This window comes from Myotis daubentonii, chromosome 9, assembly GCF_963259705.1.
Source record: "Myotis daubentonii chromosome 9, mMyoDau2.1, whole genome shotgun sequence".
Lineage (NCBI taxonomy): Eukaryota > Metazoa > Chordata > Mammalia > Chiroptera > Vespertilionidae > Myotis > Myotis daubentonii.
This window is the reverse complement of record NC_081848.1, coordinates 40,165,096-40,184,346: the sequence shown is the minus strand read 5'-3', so window position 1 is coordinate 40,184,346 and position 19,251 is coordinate 40,165,096. Positions and strand designations below refer to the sequence as shown.

General features: G+C 39.1%; 1 protein-coding gene across 5 annotated transcripts in view; it reads left to right on the top strand.

Moving 5' to 3' along the window:
- The window catches only part of UVRAG (UV radiation resistance associated), a 291,490-nt gene that overhangs the window by 231,754 nt on the left and 40,485 nt on the right, over positions 1 to 19,251 (top strand). Inside the window, exon 14 of one of the 5 annotated variants that reach the window (XM_059708405.1) lies at positions 3,676 to 3,754. The exons of the other annotated variants lie outside the window; for them this stretch is intronic. Coding sequence (XP_059564388.1) covers positions 3,676 to 3,753 — 78 coding nt within the window. The 3' untranslated portion in view covers position 3,754. The remainder of the gene's footprint in view (positions 1 to 3,675; positions 3,755 to 19,251) is intronic. 5 annotated transcript variants of the gene reach the window in all.

Sequence of the window (19,251 nt, the reverse complement as noted above, 5' to 3'; positions counted from 1 at the left end):
GAAAGGTTCATCCAGGTTAATGGGAAGTCCTCCAGCCAAAGTCGCCCTTTGGCGGAGTCCCATGCCCCACCCAGATGGGCCTGCCTTAGCACCACTGCTGTGCACTGTCATTGGCTGGGAGCAGCCTGCAGGAAGGATGGCATGAATGCAGTGAGGACCCAGAGGTGCAGTAGCTGAAACCATCAGTCAGTTATACTTCCTGTTACAAGAGATCTAAGGGGTGCATTGCGTGGCTTCTATACCAGATGCATGACTTAAAATGAGTTTAGCACCTCTCTGAACCTGAATTCAGAAGGGTAATACTGCCAACACAGAGTTATTAGAAAGATTAAATAAAATAATATATGTAAAAACCTGGAGCAATAATAATACTTAATAAATGTTAGTTTCTTGATGGCCCCCCTTCTACCAGCATGTGGTTTTTTCTAACTGACTTTCCTTAGAAAAATCAGGTATAAATTGTGCTGAGGTTGTCTATAGCAGTGCTGCTCAAAATATGGCCCATAGATCAGCAGGCCGTGTGTAGTCTACAGAGCTGCTTGCTATCAGTCCACTGCAAGATGAGGAACTCATACCAATGTGAATCAACTGTCATAACACTCTGCTTAGTTCACATGCAATTCTTTTTCTTATCAAGACATTCTCAGTGAAGGAAGGAGTGCATTGATTTGTGTCTGGCACAAGCTCCTTATTTGTTGCATACTGGTACTTTGAATAGCATTAGAGTTTGGTCAAAAACAAAATATAGAAGATCCTTTTGAAAACGGGATTTTCTTTTTCACTGTATGTGGGGCTCTATCCGATGTCTTTCTGCTTCTCTGCTGCAGAAGAAACCACTCCAAGCAGGGCGTTGGCGAATCCTGTTACTTATGTCAGTGGAAGTCAATGGCGCCTTTAGCATTTGTCAGCTTCAGGGCCTGTGATCAAATATCAAAGCAGGCAGATTTGTCATTGTCATAGTTCCAGGTCCTGTGTTTCCTTTTCCCAATTTATTATCTGCATATTTTTATTGAGCTCCTGTAATCTGCCAGATATCACGTGGCTGCTGGTGCCCGGTGCTCTCGCGCTATTTTACACCTTCCTGAGCCCCACCAAAACCCACTTTCCCTCATTGTCCAGAATATTCAAAGTCCCACTCCCTCAGTAAACAGATAGGAGACTAAGAGGAAAGTAATCTCATTTAAATAAGTGATACACAGGTGACTTATCTCCTAGTTATGTATTTGTAATTTAAAATATGAGCTTAATGACATATTTTTGAACTGTGGATGTCCCAGCTTAATCCATGAGCTAGAATCTTCCGTTCCTTTCACCATGCATGCCAGAAATTCTTGTCACCATACATCTGTAAAGCTGCTGACTTCTGCCCTAAGGCGGGTGTTGGATTTCCCACAGTTTTGCACTTTGTTTGATAACCTTTCCCCATGGAATAACCTGGGGCAGGGAGAAACAAATCCAGGGAGCCAATCAGACCTGTGTCTTGTGTGTTTTAAGAATTTAAAATGTAGGTTATATATTGTTTTTAATTGTGAGTACCCTTTCCTATTTGAAACTAATTAGATGGAGATTTGGTGTATATTTTCCTATGTATTCCCAGACCTGGCTGGCTTGTTAACATGATGTAGTAGACTAGGAATATCTAGCTTTGCTTTCATACGTTTAAAAACTAAAGTGCATGTTTCATAAAATTAAAGCATCCCAAGAGTCAGTTAATATAAAGTAATACTTTACCAAGGTCATAAGTGATTTAATATGAAGGATTATATTTTATCGTAACCATACCAGACTTAACAAAATCTAGGCAGACAAATTGCTAGTGTAGAAATGATCTGAACTTATTTTTCCCTCAAAAATAAAACCCACGAGATTGTATATATATGGCAGCAGGCATTATTTCATTGATCCCCAAGGTTGTGGATCTAGCAGCAGCTATTATAACATGCTTTGTTTTTATTATTGCACTGTTTAGTTAGCCATCCAAATTCTAGCCATTTGTGTTTATAGCAAGAAATAGCATCCCAGTCCAAGCACCACAGCTAGTCATACCTTTTTATTGATGTAATTTGACTTATTTTGGTTCCTTTCCTAGTGTCTAACATTTTGTGGAACCTTAACATAAATTATTGGCTTGTATAATCCACTGCATCACCCTCACTCAGAGATTTGCTGCCTATGCAGTTCCTTAATTTTCAAGTGTGAGAGATTTATTTTTCCTTAGTGAGTCCTCGTGTTTCTTCACGCACACATACAATGCACACACACACACACACACACACACACACACACATGTTTGTGAATGTGTACGGGTACGTAGGAATGCCAGTGAGAAAGTTAAGCATATTCTTGGTTAATTCCTACATGAGATTCTGGAGAAATCTTTAAGCTTATAGATACTGGCTGCTGTTTTCTTACATTGACCTGATCATGAGCAGTATATAGTAGCCTTAAACTTTGATCTAATGTTGCTTGTTTTTCCTATGAGTTCTGACTAATCAGAACTCTGTACACTTCATGTCCTCTGGGAATACTTACTAACTGCATGATTGACCAGTTGATGTTCCATAAGCCAATGTAAATGACTAAGATACTATCACAATACTATTCGCCAGACATAGCACCCTGTAAGATAGATGGAATTACCCCCACTTTACAAATGATGACTTTGGAAGCTCAGAAAAATTAAGCAGCTTGCCCAAAGTCAGACAGTTTACAAATGAAGGGTCAAGATACTTTATCAAAAGATTTTTTATATTCAATTTTATTGGTGTGACATTGGTCAACATGAACATAAAGGTTTCATGTGTGGATTTCTAAGTTACAAAATCTGTATATAGCACCATGTGTCCACCACCCAAAGTCAAGCATTATTCACGGTGGCCTAGACATGGAAATAACCAAAGTGTCCTGCGATAGAGGACTGGGTAAAGAAGAGGTGGTACATATACACAATGGAATACTACTCAGCCATAAGAAAAGATGAAATAGCGTCATTTACAACAACATAGATGAACCTTGAGAACATTATGCTAAGTGAAATAAGTCAGTCAAAAAAGCTAAGAACCATACGATTTCACTCATATGTGGGATATAAAACTGAAACTTAGGAACACAAACAGCAGTGTGGTGGTTTCCAGGGGGTGGGGGAAGAAGGGAGTCCTAATATGAGGTGCCAAAAGATTTTTATGTACATTATTTTATTTGATCCTTACAACATTCCTTAAGGTAGCCAGAATAAATTCTTTCCTATTCCCGTTTTAGGACTGAGTAAAGAGGGTTAGTAACTTATCCAGGGTCACTACAGTGAGACTGATTCAGTCCAGAACTACCCTGTGAACCCTGATATTACTTGGTATTTGTAAAAATTTATAGGCCAGCAATAGCATTGGCCACACCATTATAATGTCCTTGTGGTTTTCCATTGGCTGATTTTTGTTAAGATTCTTCATTGCCTCCAAGATAGAGTCTCTGCTCAAATACTTGGCATTCACGTAAGTACTCTTATAATGAGCAAAACAAGGGTGGGGGGAACCTTGCAAATCTCTTCATGTCAAACCCTGCTTAAACCCTTTATGTTAGTTTTCCATAGGCTGTCTTCCCACAGCCCTTCCCCCTCAAGAAAAAGAAAAACTAGCATGGCAAAGGCTTCACATGATCTATCTCCTTCCTCCCTTTCAGCCTCACCTCCTGCTGCCATTAACCCCAAAACCCCTGCCACTGGCCCTTTATGCCAGGAAAGCTGAACTACTTCACTGAGGTGAGGCCCACCTGCTTTTGCTTTTATACTCCCTTTGCCTGAAATCATCCCTGTTATCGATATCTAAACTCCTGTTTGTTCTCCACTATCCAGCCAGGCCATCTTCTCTTCTATGAAGTCTATCTTTACCCTCCTGAACAAAGTTATTATTCATCTTCTGTTCTCCCTACTGAACTTTTTTTAAGAAAACAATCAAATATGTCAACATTCTTAAACTTCTGTTATTATTTGTTGTGTGTACATGTCTCTCCTACTAGACAAATAAGCTCTTTAAGGGCCAGAGATGGAAGCTTCCTCATTTCTTCATCCTAATACACTGCTTAGCACATAAAATGGACTGAGAAAAGGTTTGTGCATGGAAGATGGACTAGATCAGTGACCTTCACCCTTGGACTAAGGGCAAGAATTTGACACTGGAAGGAATAGCCTGCAGTTTGAAAGGAGAGGGGGAGTGTACATTTGTATCAGATGAAATTACTATCTTCCCTTGTAAATGTGCTTGGCTGTGCATGGGTCTAGGAAGATAATGCAGGGCTTTGAGAAGTGGACTGAGATTTCACACAGTAAGTGAGCATTTTCCCCAAGATATATGCCTTTGGTAATAAGATGTTATAAGATCTTGAGTGCCTTTCTTCTTCTAGTCAACAGAGAGCTGACAAATGATTTCAAAGTGTTATTGCCATTTTCTAATACTTTGTCTTTCACTGACAATTTTAATTATTTCAGATGCAGTAGTAAATTACTGGCTTTGTGTGTAACTAAACTAGTGTATTTATAATGGCAGTATAAAAGAGGTTGTTACCAATTCAACGAAGATGCGTGACATGATGCCATTTGAAGATCCAAAAATGGAGGGGAAGAGGTTATGTCTTAAGATAACTTAACCCTAGAGCTCTGGCCTATTAACACCATTTATTTATTTTATTTATTTATTTACCCTCACTAGAGGATATTTTTCCCACTTATTTTTAGGGAGAGTGGAAGGGAGGGAGAGAGTGAGAGAGAAACATCAATATGAGAGAGACATATCAATTGGTTGCCTTCCACACGTGCCCTGACCAGGGCCAAGGATTGAACCTGCAACCCAGGTACGTGTCCTTGATGAGGACTTGAACCTGTAGCCCTTTGGTGCATGGGCTGATGCTCTAACCATCTAGCAACACCAGCCAAGACACCTTTTTGTTTGTTTGTTTGTTTTATTAAAATTTTATATACTGTTAGTTTAAAGAGTCAAGTAGTTCCTTAAGGCTTATTATGATAAATAATATTCTCCTTGTTCTCCAAAGGCAAACATTTCAACAATTTAAACAGATTCTCTTAGTATTTGCCTCCAGATCACTAAATAAACTGATAATATTGCTACCAATTGGGTGTGTTTTTTCAGTCCTCACCCAAGGATATGTTTTTATTGAGAGAGAGAGAGAGAGAAGAGAAAAAAAGAGAAAGAGAAACATCGATGTGACATTGAAACACTGATCGGTTGTCTCCCTTACACTCCCTGACCAGAGGTAGAACCTGCAACTTAGGTATGTGCCCCAACCAGAAATTGAACCCACTACCTTTTGGTGTATGAGATGATGCTCCAACCAACTGAGCCCCTATCTAGGGCTGGGTTTTGTTTTAGGATTATCACCAATTCCTTCAGTAGAAGATGAGAATTTAGCTCCCTTTACCACCTCTTTACTATATTCATATTCCCTTTCTGTTCCTCCATTCTACCAATATAGGTTATTGGTAACCTGTATATAACCTAACAATATAGGTTAGCCTTTAAATTACTACATCTATTCATATCCCACTTAAATAAGCCATGTGGTATTCTATGATTACTTTTTTCCTGCCTAATGGATTTTGTGTTCTTTGGAGTTTATGATTCTCTTATTTTTGTACTTGGTTAGTTTTCAGTGTTTTTATAACTAGTTCCACCCAAACTCTACCAGTTATGTAAATCTTTTAAGATGTTCAGCTATGTCAGAGATACATTCAGTTTACATGTTAGGTGTTCAATTTCATCTTTCGAAGAAACCTGTCCTGGAGCCTTCTGACCTGCTCCAATCTGTCTGATTGCTCTCTGCTTTTATCATAATCCCAGGGATTCGCATCACATATGTTGAAATCAGTTTCCTGGATGGATCCCAGGTCTTCCTCTTTCTCAGTTTACTTTCTTGTTGGAACACATCTTGTAGCTTCCTAGGAGAGGGTACATGGAGTAAATTTCAATGACTTTGTAAACCTGAAAATATTTACATTTTTCTTTGGCTGGATATGGAATTTTAGGCTGGAAATAATTTTCTTTAAGAATTTTGGAAGTCATTGCTCAATTATGTTTTAGAGTCCAATGTAACTTTTGAGAAACCTAAAAATATTTGATGCCCACCTTTTATTTATTTGCTTATTTTGCTTGCTTTGTTTTGTTTTACTTCTGGAAATCTATAGGAACTCCTTTTGTCCCTAGTGTTTTTGAAATTACAGACTAATGGTCATTTGTATGGGTTTATTTTTATCTATTGTGCTTGGTACTCAGTGGATCCTTTCAGTCTGAAAAGTAAGATAATAAGTTCAGGGATTTTATTTTTCTGAATTATTTCATTGATTATTTCCTCTTATCTCTTTTTCTGGACTCCTGTTATGTAAATGTTTGATTTCCTGCACTTTCAAATGTTCTTATCTCTTCTCTTCTTTTTTCCTCTCTGTCTGTTTTGTTCTACCTCCCTTAACTTTGTCTCCTTGCCCTTTAATTTTGATTTTTTATATATTTCTTTCATATTTTAAATTCCTAAGAGCTCTTTTTCTCTGAATAGCATCTGTTGTTTTACGTGTATAGTATCTTTTCTCTGAGCATATTAGTGACTTAAAATTTTTTTATTGTTTTTGCTTTGATCTTGATACGTCATTTGCACTAGTCTTTTCTTGGAAGTTTGGTGATACTTGATTGCATATTTATTTTTAAGAGGAGAGGACTAGGAAGCATTAGGAGCTCTTAGTGTGTGGATAGAGGCTGTCAATTGTGCGGTTCACTGTAGGGTACTTTGGATGGGCTCTTTTCGTTAGGAAACACCTAGTATCATTCTGCTTAGGTCTTTCTTGTGCTTGCAGGATCTTTTCGTTATCTGCCTGTATTCTGGAAGTTGAGTAGGGGAAGAACACTGGAGATCTCAGCATTTAATATGCATACGTTTACTTAATCACCTATTTTCAGTACATTGCCTTTGCCCTTAACTGTGCTGATATTCACCTCTCCAGAGTAAAATTCTAATATATGTACCAGGATGTGAGAGGAGCTGTTGCCTGATTCTTTGACGTTGGGAGGGGATATAGAGATAGAATTGTCTTATAGATTTCAAATCGTCTGCCTTTTCTTAACCCAACTTTATTGCCACTTCAAGAAGTGCATGAAGGCTCAGCCAGTGTGGTTCAGTGGTTGAGTGTTGACCTATGAACTAGGAGGTCACAGTTCAACTCCTGGTCAGGATATATGCCTGGGTTGAGAGCTCGATCCTCGGTGTGGGGTGTGCAGGAAGCAGCTGATCAGTGATTCTCTCCCATCATTGATGTTTCTATCTCTCTCTCCCTCCCCTTTCCTATCTGAAATGAATAAAAATATTTTTTTTCTTAAAAAAATAAGTGCATGGAGTTACCAGTTCCTCAGCCTTGATGGGGTAATTGAAGGGTAGCTCAGATTGGCTCTTAACTCCTGTCTTCTGGCTTAGAACTCAACTTTTTTAAGTCTGCTAAGTTAGTGATCACTTGTCCGTTTACTTTTCAGATTCCAAAATTTTGTTGTTGTTATATCATCTCTTATTTTCTGTCTTCATTTTATTTATGTATAAGCACAAAGCATATGGAACAACAATTTTAAACATTACCATCTTCTCATTAAAAACAATGGAAACATGAAGGTAGAAAATCCCATCACTGACACGTCATTGAAGTTTCAGGATTATAGAAGTAAATGTACACATTCAACCTGCCACCCAAACCCACATGTCCCCAAAAGAAGTTTTTAAATATAGGAAGGTTTTTTTAAATGTATAATAAAACAGTGGACTTTAAAATATTCTCTTTATTTTAACCAAACTCAGCCTGATTTTATTGCATTTGCAACAGAAGAAGAATGAGGTCCAAATGCAACTGGTGGCTGTCCCAAAACCAGTCAGGCTTTTCTGCATATTTGTCATTTCCTGCTCAACAATTGAAGGCCACAGAGTCCCAGAATTTAAAGATCAGAGACAGCTCTAATTTCTAACACTTCCTACAGTATTCCTAATAGATGATCATTGTGCTCCTTCTTAAAATGAATTGATGAAGAACATATTACCTTCCGAGACAGTCAGGCTGTTTGTGAGGGGAGGAGGGAGGCGGTGGGAAGGTTGGTATGTCTCTCTGGTGTTTATCCGTAGTAAACGTGCTGTAAAGCAGGTGAAGTGTCTCGGGAGCAGCAGCATTTGCTATTCATGGACTTGCACTCAGATAGACCAGAGCTCTGTTGTATTAGTTGTGTAACCTTTAGAAATCACTTAACACTCTGAACCTATTTCTTTATCTGTGTGGCAAAGATAATAATACTTTGAGCGTTTATAAACTTTAAATAAGATACAGGATTAAAGAACCTGGCAAAGAGCTTGACACATCGAAGCCGATCATTGAGTGCTATCTGTTATTTTCCTTACAGTTCAATCAGGGAGCGCTTTCAGTGTAATATTTTAATAGAGAAAGCCAGAAAAGGAAAGGAGAGGAGAGATCTTCCAGACTGAAGGAAAAGCAGGCCAGAGGCATAGCTGTGTCAGAGAACCAAAGTGCGAGGCTTATGTAAGGAATGGCAAGTCTTTCTAGATGTCGGCATTGTAGAGTCCATGGAAGGGAGCCAGCGTCATGGGAGTGAGGCTGGGGAGGCGTTTACACAGGGCACCTTAGCAAAGAGAAAAAGTTGGTGTTCTCACGTATCAGAGCGCTCAGTGAGACAGACAAAACAAAGATCCGCTGGGAACCAAGCAGCCCTTCTCCGGCGAAGCTCACTTCATGTGGCTTTTAAACAACTTGATCTGATAGAGATTGTAATGGGAGTTATTGATAAAACTGAAAAAGTGTATGTTAAATATATAATTATTCTAGACGAGTCCAAAACGTAAGTAAAGGATATGTCCAAGGGAAGGAGGTAATTGTCTTCCTGTTTGGAAGGCTGTCAGGGGGAAGGAGTAAAAAAAATTAAACCTTGCTGATGGATTTAATTAATACAAATAGAAACCAGAAAGAGGAGATTTTTAGCTCACATAAGAAATATTATTTAACAGATACATCAACAATGGAATGGAAAGCCCGGGGATGAATGAAGTATCTGGTCATTAGAGGGGCACAGGGTTGTGCAGGACACTGTAGAAAATTGGTCTGTTCTGTGAAAAGGTAAAACCATGTGTCTTTGAAGGTTATGCTCTCTTCCATATGATTCTGTCCTAACTGGGCTCTTGCTGTCATCTACATGTAAACCTTGTGCCCAGAACGTGGTGTTTCGCAAACTGGGACCTTGATTAACTATTGTTACAAATGTCCTGAGGCAGCCCTTTCCTTGGTGAACAGTTTCAGCTGCTTCAGAGACTTCTGGAAGCTTTCACCAGAACAGGCCCCTGATGGTGCCTTAACCGGGGACTCCTCCACAGTCCTGCAGATCACAGGCAGGCAGGCTTCATCTAAATGAAGGGGCCCGACTGTGTGGCTCAGTGGTTGAGCATAGACCTATGAACCAGGAGGTCATGCTTTGATTCCTTGTCAGGGCACATGCCCATGTTGCAGAGTCAATCTCCAGTAGGGGGCATGCAGGAGGCAGCTGATCGATGGCATTCCTCTCTCATCTATGTTTCTCTCTCTCTCTCTCCCTTCCTTTCTTTCTGAAATCAATAAAAACATATAAAAATAAATGAAGACTTTGGTTCAGCTCCATAGACCTCAAGGGCATCTTTACTCGAGCTAGAGCCTCCAGACATGTTTATGTAAGGTTTGTGAGACCCTTGCAGCCCCTAGTAGACATAAAATTCTCTCCATCTCTCTCTCCCTCTTTTTTTTTTTTTTACCTAATCTCTGTGATTAGTCTTTTTTTGCATTTTTTTAATTTATTGTTTAAAGTATTACATATGTCTCCTTCCCCCCCGCATTGACCTTTCCCTAGCCGTTCCCACCCCCCAGCACAGGCCCTCACCCCCCCCATTGTCTGTGTCCATGGGTTATGCTTATATGCGTGCATACAAGTCCTTTAGTTGATCTCTAACCCCTCTCTTCCCTGCCTTCCCTCTGAGGTTAGACTTCGGTCTGTTCGATGCTTCTCTGAATCTGGATCTACTTTTGCTCATCAGTTTATGTTGTTCATTATGTTTCACAAGTGAGTGAGATCATATATGATATTTATCTTTCTCTGACTGGTTTATTTAGCTTAGCGTAATGCTCTCCAGTTCCATCCATGCTGTTGCAAATGGTAAGAGTTCCCTCTTTTTTATAGCAGTGTAGTATTCCATTGTATAGATGTATTACTGTTTTTTAATCCACTCATCTGCTGATGGGCACTTAGGCTGTTTCCAAATCTTAACTATTATAAATTGTGCTGCTGTGAACATAGGGGTGCATATATCCTTTCTGATTGGTGTTTCTGATTTCTTGGGATATGTCCCCAGAAGTGGGATCACTGGGTCAAATGGGAGTTCCATTTTTAATTTTTTGAGGAAACTCCATACTGTTCTCCACAGTGGCTGCACCAGTCTTCATTCCCACCAGCAGTGCACGAGGCTTCCTTTTTCTCTGCATCCTCTCTAGCACTTGTTGTCTGTTGATTTGTTGATGATAGCCATTCTGATAGGTGTGAGGTGGTAACTCATTGTTGTTTTGACTTGCATCTCTCGGATGATTAGTGACTTTGAGCATGTTTTCATACGTCTCTTGGCCTTCTGTATGTCCTCTTTTGAAAAGTGTCTATTTAGATCCTTTGCCCATTTTTTGATTGGATTGTTTATCTTCCTTTTGTTAAGTTGTATGAGTTCCCTATAAATTTTGAAGATTAGGCACATATCAGAGATAACATTGGCAAATATGTTCTCCCACGTAGTGGGCTTTCTTATTGTTTTGTTGATGGTTTCCTTTGCTGTGCAGAAGCTTTTTATTTTGATGTAGTCCCGTTTATTTATTTTCTTGTTAGTTTCCATTGTCCTAGGAGCTGTATTAGTAAAGATACTGCTATGACATATATCTGATATTTTGTTGGCTATGGATTCTTCTAGGATTTTTATGGTTTCCCGACTTATGTTTAAGTCCTTTATCCATTTTGAATTTATTTTTGTGTATGGTGTAAGTTGGTGGTCTAGTTTTTTTGTGTGTGTGTTTTGTTTTGTTTTTGCATGTATCTGACCAATTTCCCCAGCATCATCTATTGAAGAGACTGTCTTGACTCCATTCTATGCTCTTGCCTCCTTTGTCAAATATTAATTGAGCATAATGGTTTGGGTCAGTTTCTGGGTTCTCTGTTCTGTTCCATTGGTCTATATGTCTGTTCTTGTGCCAGTACCAGGCAGTTTTGAGAATAGTGGCTTTATAATATAGCTTGATATCTGGTTATCTTATCTCTTTATCTTAACTGAAACCTGTAACCTTTTCCATTGGAGACTTGTACTCTGACTCTCCCCCGAGCAAGAAAGTAATGACGGTGGAGGGAGGGATGGGTAGTTTGCCCATTTCTCCAGACCATTAATTTCCTTCATATAAAACCATCATCCTTCTTCCAGGCCATTTAACTGTGAAACTCTCCATCACACCTGTCACTGTTGTCTGGCATTCTGATTACTTCTTTGGGACCCTCAGGATCTGGAACTTTGCTTAAGGTTTTCTTCTCTAGGCTGCTCTTTCCGGTGGTGACCCTGCATTACTCTACTCTCAGCCCTTGTCTTTCCCATTTCAGACTGCTGTTTCCCACGTTCTCTCTTGCTTCTGGGCTTTTACACATGCAGCTTCCTCTGTTTGGAAACCTTTCCCTACCCTTTCACCTAGTAAAATCAAACTTGTACTGCACGGCTCCGATAGGTTATCACTTCCTTTCCAAATGTCCCTGTCTCCCCTAGACTTGGTTAGGTGTCCCTCCTCTGTGTTTCTCTCATTTCCTCTAATGTGATTCTCATTATTCTTTAGTATAATTGTGGTTCTCATTTTTAAATATCTTTTTTTTTTATTAGGATTACTTCAAATGCAGGGACTGCCTCTTCTTCATTTTGTAACTTCAGTCCATGGCCTAGCACAGTGATGGCGAACCTATGACACGCGTGTCAGAGGTGACATGCGAACTCATTTTTTTGGTTGATTTTTCTTTGTTAAATGGCATTTAAATATATAAAATAAATATCAAAAATATAAATCTTTGTTTTACTATGGTTGCAAATATCAAAAAATTTCTATATGTGACATGACACCAGAGTTAAGTTAGGGTTTTTCAAAATGCTGACACGCTGAGCTCAAAAGGTTCGCCATCACTGGCCTAGCACATAGAAGGTGTTCAGTGTCTGTTGGCTGAATGAACAGCTGATTACAGCTGCTTGTCTTCTTTGTCCTATTTAAGACTGAAGGTAGAACAGAAAGGGACAGACATGGGATTGTTCCCATAGCTAGTTTATATAGCTAGCTCACATGTGTGTGTTGTGCTTCCCCAGTTTGATAAACAAGGTCACTTCATGCTGTGTGCTTTGCTTTAACAACCAAAGATTTTGTCCTATTCTGAAGTAGTTATTCACGCGGTTTTTTTTAGTTTTTCTGTCTGCCTTCCATAAACTTGAACATCCAGATTTGGCTTTTAGCCTGACAAGATCTTCCAGAATATTTTAGAGAACCATAATCTCTGGAGAACAAAACTCAGACTCCCAAAAATAGATAAAGCTGGAGATGATTGTTCAGTGACTGTACCCCTTCCCCTGAGCAATCAAATGAGCCATTGGAGAAGTATGCCCCAGCATGTGTTTAATGTTCAGAACATTACTTGCTAACTGAAAACCTCCGGGCCCTTGTGTAGAGCTATCCCCATTTTACCTGGCATGCAGTAGATTTACCAAATGTAATCTGTCCATCCTGGCCGGGTAGCTCAGTTGCTTACAGCATCATCCCCATAAGCCAAGGTTGTCGGTTCAATCCCCGTACAGGGCACATACAGGAATCAAACAATGAATACATAAACAAGGGGAACAACAAATTGATGTTTCTCTCTCTTTCATCCTCTCCATCTTCCTCTCTCTCTCTCTAAAACCAAAAAATAAGAATAAAATAAAAATATATTATCTGTTCACCAAGAAACTGCTCAGGCCACATTTTCCTCATGAATTCACTCCAAATATCTTCAGGTAAAAGGTAGATGTAATCTTTTACACCTGTAGTAGTTTTCTGTTGCTTCATAACTATAAATTTAGCAGCTTAAACAGCATCCATTTTTATCCCATAGTTCTGTAGGTCAGAAATCTGGGTGGGCTCATCTGGTTTCTCTGCTTCCAGGTCTCACAAGGCCAAAATCAAGGTGTCAGTCACTCTGGGCTCTTATCTGGAGGCTCTTGAGAATTATTTCCTTCCAAACTTATTTAAATTGTTGGCAGAATCCAGCTCCTTGCAGCTGAAGGTCTTAGGTCCCCATTTGCTTGCTGGCTTGCCGCCAGGGGCCACCCTTTGGTCCTAGAGGCCTCCTTCAGTCCTCCTCACATGGTCCCTCCATCTTCAGACGAACAATGTCCCTTTAGGTCCTTTTCACAGTTCATATCTCTGAACGTTCTCTTCTACCAACCAGAGAAAACTCTGTTTTTAAAAGGGCTCATGTGATTAGATCAGGCCCATCGAGATAATCTCCCTTTACCATAAACAAAATAATCAAAGGAAAAACAACAGGGATGAAAGTTATAAGAGCCATCTTAAAACTCTGCCTACTAGCCCCACCCTTCACACTCTCACAGAAGGTTGTACTTTCCCTCTAGGTTCACTTAGTTATCATGCAGTTAGGAGGTAGCCTCCTGAAGGGTGGCACCCATGGCTGGGTCAGTTTGTCATCATACCCAGTCACACCTTGCATACCTTGCCTGTTGGAGGTATTCAGTCAGTATCTAATGAATTGTTGCTTTTTGTTAAATAAACTGTGAGATCAAAAGATGAATAAAATTATTCCAGACCAAATTTTAAGAGCATCTGTCCAGTTGGAGGAGCAATGTGAGCTCAACAGTTCATTGCTGTTGGGATGGGGCTATGTTTGGGGGGATGTTTTGTTTTTTTAAAGCTATATTTATTTATGATCAACCAGGGAGACTAAACAGTGGGAACATGGGCTTGGACTCTAATTTAATTCAAGTGAAGTCAGAAGAATTTCACCAGAAAACTTAAAAGGCATGAAGTTGATATTATAGTAAAATTAATATTTTAAGGAAAAAAGTCATTAATGAGAGAAACGAGCATTCTGGAAAACTGTGTTCCATTTAGGGCACCTCATTACCAGATTCTTTAAGGGAAACTGGAGGGAGTTCAGAGACATAAAGAATGATGAAGAGCCTGTGGGGATTGATTTCCAAGCAAAGATTTAAAAAGACTAAATATGTATAACTTAGCTGAACAACAACTAAGTGGAGATGTAACTATGTCAAATGTCTGATATCAAGAGAAGGAATGTGTTTCAAAAGTTGAGGGGTCTCTTTCTCAGTATTGGAATTAAAGGAAGAGTGAGAATACAATCTGTCCTAACCAGCTTGTAAGCCATATTTAGACTGTACTGGGATGTCAAATCTCAGCTCCTCGGCCCTTTACCTGTGAAATTTCAACCAACTCCTTTAAACTTCAAGTGCATAGAAAGAATTATATGACATACCTCATGGGGTTATTATGCAGATTAAGTGAAATGACATAAATAAACAGCTAAGTTCCATGCCTGGCACAGATTGCATGTTGAGAAGAGCTATAGCTGCTACTGGTATTCCCATTATCGTTAAGTGGTAGGAATTTAAAGTGCTAGAAGTCAGATTCAAGGGTTGCAGATTCAAGCTCTACCACTTATTAACTCTAAGTCTCAGTTTCTTCAAACCATAGTAGAGTTACAGTGAGGACTGAGGGAAATAATATAATGTGAAATGTTTTGCATAATGCCTGGCATAATTAAACTACTCAGTAAACATTATCAGCTATATAATTATTTTTGTTATCATTAACACAATTATCATTCTGCCATAGAACCTGGCCGAAGGCGTAGCATATATTTAAATTATTTCCCAATTTCCCCTATTATAAACAACATCATATACATACCTATACTTTCACCTATCACTACCGTCACATGCATACACATACAAGCTGTTCCATAGTCATTTGTTGAATTGAATTAAGTAATTTTTTCCAATTGTCATGTCAGGTATTTGTGGTCATTCCTGGGGAAAGGCCAGAATGGGCTTCTGTATTCCTTGTACAATCAAATTTATGATAACAGATTTAAATGATGCAGAACAACTGAAGCACACATTGCTGGGGGAATACAAAATTGTATAGCCACTTTGAAAACAGTTTGGCATTTTTAAAAATAAACATGTACCTACCATCCAGTCTAGAAATTCCACTCCTAGGTATTGCTCCAAGAAGAATAAAAATACAAGTCCAAACAAAACCCTATGCTATCTCTGACTCCAGAGATGCATCAGTTTAATAGTGCTTCTGGTTGTTTTCTGACAAACATAAGCTTCTGAAGCAAAGGTCCATTTTAATTGAAGTGTGTTAACATAACATATTTTATAATGATAAGTTTGACTCAAATATAACCTGGCAAATCAAATGTTATAGCACCTTAATTCATAATAGCCAAAACTTGAAACAACCCAAATGTTTATTAACTGGTATACACACACACACACACACACACACACAATTTGTGGCATATCCATACAGTGGAATCGTACTCAGCAATGAAAAGGAATGAACTATTTATACATGCAGCAATATGAATGAATCTCAAAAATACAAATGAAAGAAGGCAGACATGAGAGGCAAAATATTCCACGATTCCATTTACAAGACGTTCTAGAAAACTGTCTCTGCCCTGTTAGACTGTGATCTTCTTTATCTGATACAGTTCTTTACATCAAGATTGCATAAAAGTGAATTGGAAGCAGAAATGCTGAGTTTGATCAGTTTAGAGGGCAAAGTTTAGCTACCAAGGGAATCTGAAATCCAGTTTGGGTCAAAGGTCAATACAGGGTAGTTTGGGATAAATCAGGGTGTACAGAGCTAACAACATGAGGGCAGGGAGCCAAGATTGAGCTTGCTAGACCTGACGGATGAATATCTGCTCTAATGGATCTGACTATATGTTTGTCCACTCACATAGCCTTAGGGAAAATAATTTTCGTTATTTATTTATTTAAAATTTTTATTTTTATTGATTTCAGAGAGGAAGAGAGAGTGAGAGAGATAGAAACATCCAATGATGAGAGAGAATCATTGACCGGCTGCCTCCTGCATGCCCCCTACTGAGAATTGAGACTGAAACCCAGGCATATGGCCTGACCAGGAATAGAAAGGTGACCTCTTGGTTCATAGGTCGATGCTCAGCCACTGAGCCACGCCAGCCAGGCAACCTTCATTATTTAAAGCTGATTCCAGTTGCTACTGGGGGTCTGATTTACCTAACTTTAACAAATTTCCAGTTCTGCTTTGCTTATCCATTTGCAATATGCTTGACTGACCCTCTTTCGAAACTCACAAAAATTGGCAGCAATAGAGACCACACAGATCATGCTGACTCCAGAGATGCATCGGTTTAATAGTGCTTCTGGTTGTTTTCTGACAAACATAAGCTTCTGAAGCAAAGGTCCATTTTAATTGAAGTGTGTTAACATAACATATTTTATAATGATAAGTTTGACTCAAATATAAACTGGCCTCATAAGTACAACTTATGATATAAAGAAAAGAGCCTGTGGTTAGAACTCAGCAAATGTAGATTCTGTTTCCTAGGTTCGATGTGTTCGACCTTAGAGAGGCCACTTAGTCTCTCACTTACCTTGTGAAGTACGTGAAGCAGGTGTGCTGGTGCTCTCAAAGGTGCCATTTCGCTCTCTCATGAATCCCGAATTCTAAGCATAATTGGCGGTATGATTGGAATGAGGAATGGAAGAAACTTCTCCATTTCTTAGACTTAAGAGCTTTTAAATTTGACTTTTAGGCTTTTCAGACCTCAGAATGGCAGGCCTCAACTGTGTCCAGTGTTTACCTTATAACATATCGATTTTGGAAAAGAACTGGCATGGTTTATAGATGGGGATGAAAAAATATTTAGGTTGTTCTTGCAACTAGAGGCTCATAATCGGGTTCTTATACTTTCCCTTAGAGGTAGCTATTGCATCAACTCACGGCAAGAAACAATATTATTGCTCATATTAAGTATTCTTTACGTAGCTTTCCCACATCTTTGAAAGAGTTGCATTTTCTTCTAGGAAGGCAGATTTTATTTTTGACTTGGTGGTGCCCGTTTTTTGAGCTCTTAATCTAGTTCTTTTTATGTCGGCAAAACCTTAGCATTTAAAAATGAATTGAAACTTTGATAACTACTCCTATAGAGATTTCTAGCTACATAAGCCAGAACTGTGAAGTTAAGTCTTTGATGCATATGTGCATTTTTAATTTCTTATTTTTTTAGTTCCTCGAGAACAGTTCTCTTTGTAGTCAAATTCATTGTAATCCCATCACGAAAGTGTTGATCTTTTAGTATCCTTTATTGAAGCATTGTATTAATCCACATTCCCTCACGGTAACAGACGGTTTGTATCAAACATATCATGCAGCTTAGCTCCAGCCCCATATGGAACTAATAAGCCACGCAATAAGTGTAGTTTGGGAGTGTGTGTGTGTGTGTGTGTGTGTGTGTGTGTGTTTTGTCTAAACTGAATTTCTCCTGCCAAAACCTAAATGCCAAAATGATTCCTGAACCCCCAGAGTCTTTCCTGGCCTGGAAAAATTGTGTGTTTATAAAATAAAGATAAGATTGAGCACTTTGATATTAAATTAGGCCTCTTAGCTCAATAAGAAGATGCTCACTGAGTATAAGAATTCAGCATATATTTCTCGGAAGAACAATCACACTTTACTTTCAAATATTATCTCCGAAGCTGCATATGGTCTTACCTCGTGAATGGAGCACCGTTTATCAAGCTGTAGAAACTAGTTCATTTCAACTACAAGAGCTTTAACTTCATAGTTGATATGTCCTATTTGGTGAAACTCACAGTGAATATGTAGTGTTTTGGGATGGAACCAGCATGAGGCTTTGGACAAATACTCTATTTTTATTCAGAAAGGTGGTGTGGGAGAGGAAACAAAGAGAAGATAGTTGATGTTATTGACATGGCTACAGTCGTCTGTTGCAGTCTAAGTGTGTCCTTTGCTCTTGTTTTCTTTCTTTTTGCTTGTTCCAGTAACTATACAGCCAGCCCTTCCAGGTTACTTTAGTACAGGGATTTTCTCTCGCTAGTAGACAGTAGCATTTGTTCATTTTTCCAGGGAAACCACTGAACGTAGCTTCTCCCCACTTCCCATCTAACCTATCGTCTATGTGTAGTTTTCACCTAGTAGTTGCACAAAAATTTAATTGCCCCCATGGAGTTCTAAACCAATCAGAGTAATGCTGAAATTCAAGCTAATTGAAACCAAAATTCCACTTAAAAACTGCTTACACTCTTTGGGTGGTGGTGCAGTAGGAAGTTGTTACAAAAGGTGTTTATTTCAGAGACTAATTTGAGGCAGTTAGACCCACAGCAATATTTTATTTGCCTGGGTTTCTTGGCATCTGCTTTTCCCAATCAGAAGTGAGAGCGGAAGAAGCTGCGTGCGTTGAGGGAAGTGTGGTATTGATGACAGTTGGTGAGGGCAGGTTTTGATGGAACACACAGTAAGATTTCTCAAAGAAAGGAGTACTTCAGTCTTTTAACCTGTCCTTTCCAGTTGCCTCTGGAGTTGTTTTCCTCCTTCACTCTCCTGCTTAAAACCCTGTAGTTGATTCTAACTGCTGACAAGAAAAAGTTCTAACTCTAGAGCTTGGCGCTTTCGGCCAGGCCCTCGACTGTTTTAATGACTACCCTCTAAAAACAGGCCTCAGGAGTTTCCATTTCCTATAAAAGTCCTCATTGAACTCTTACAACAATCTTATGAGACAAATATTGTTGGTCCTGTTTTATAGACAAGGCACCAGTTGGTTATGTACTAGTAACTTGCTCAAGGTTTTATACATTCTATGGCAGGGGTGGGGAACACGGTTGTGTGAGGCCCGAAAAATCATTTGGTCTGGCCCTACCAAGGCATAATGGGCGAGTTAATTAAATGTTTGACCAAACATAGCAGGCTAATTTTTAAGTTGATAATTTTGTATGGTCTGAGAATGATGTTATAAATATCCAAAAGGCTCTTGGCAGAAAAAAGGTTCCCACCCCTTTCTGTTGTGGGAACAGTGAGTCCAGGGCCGTCATTCCAAAGAC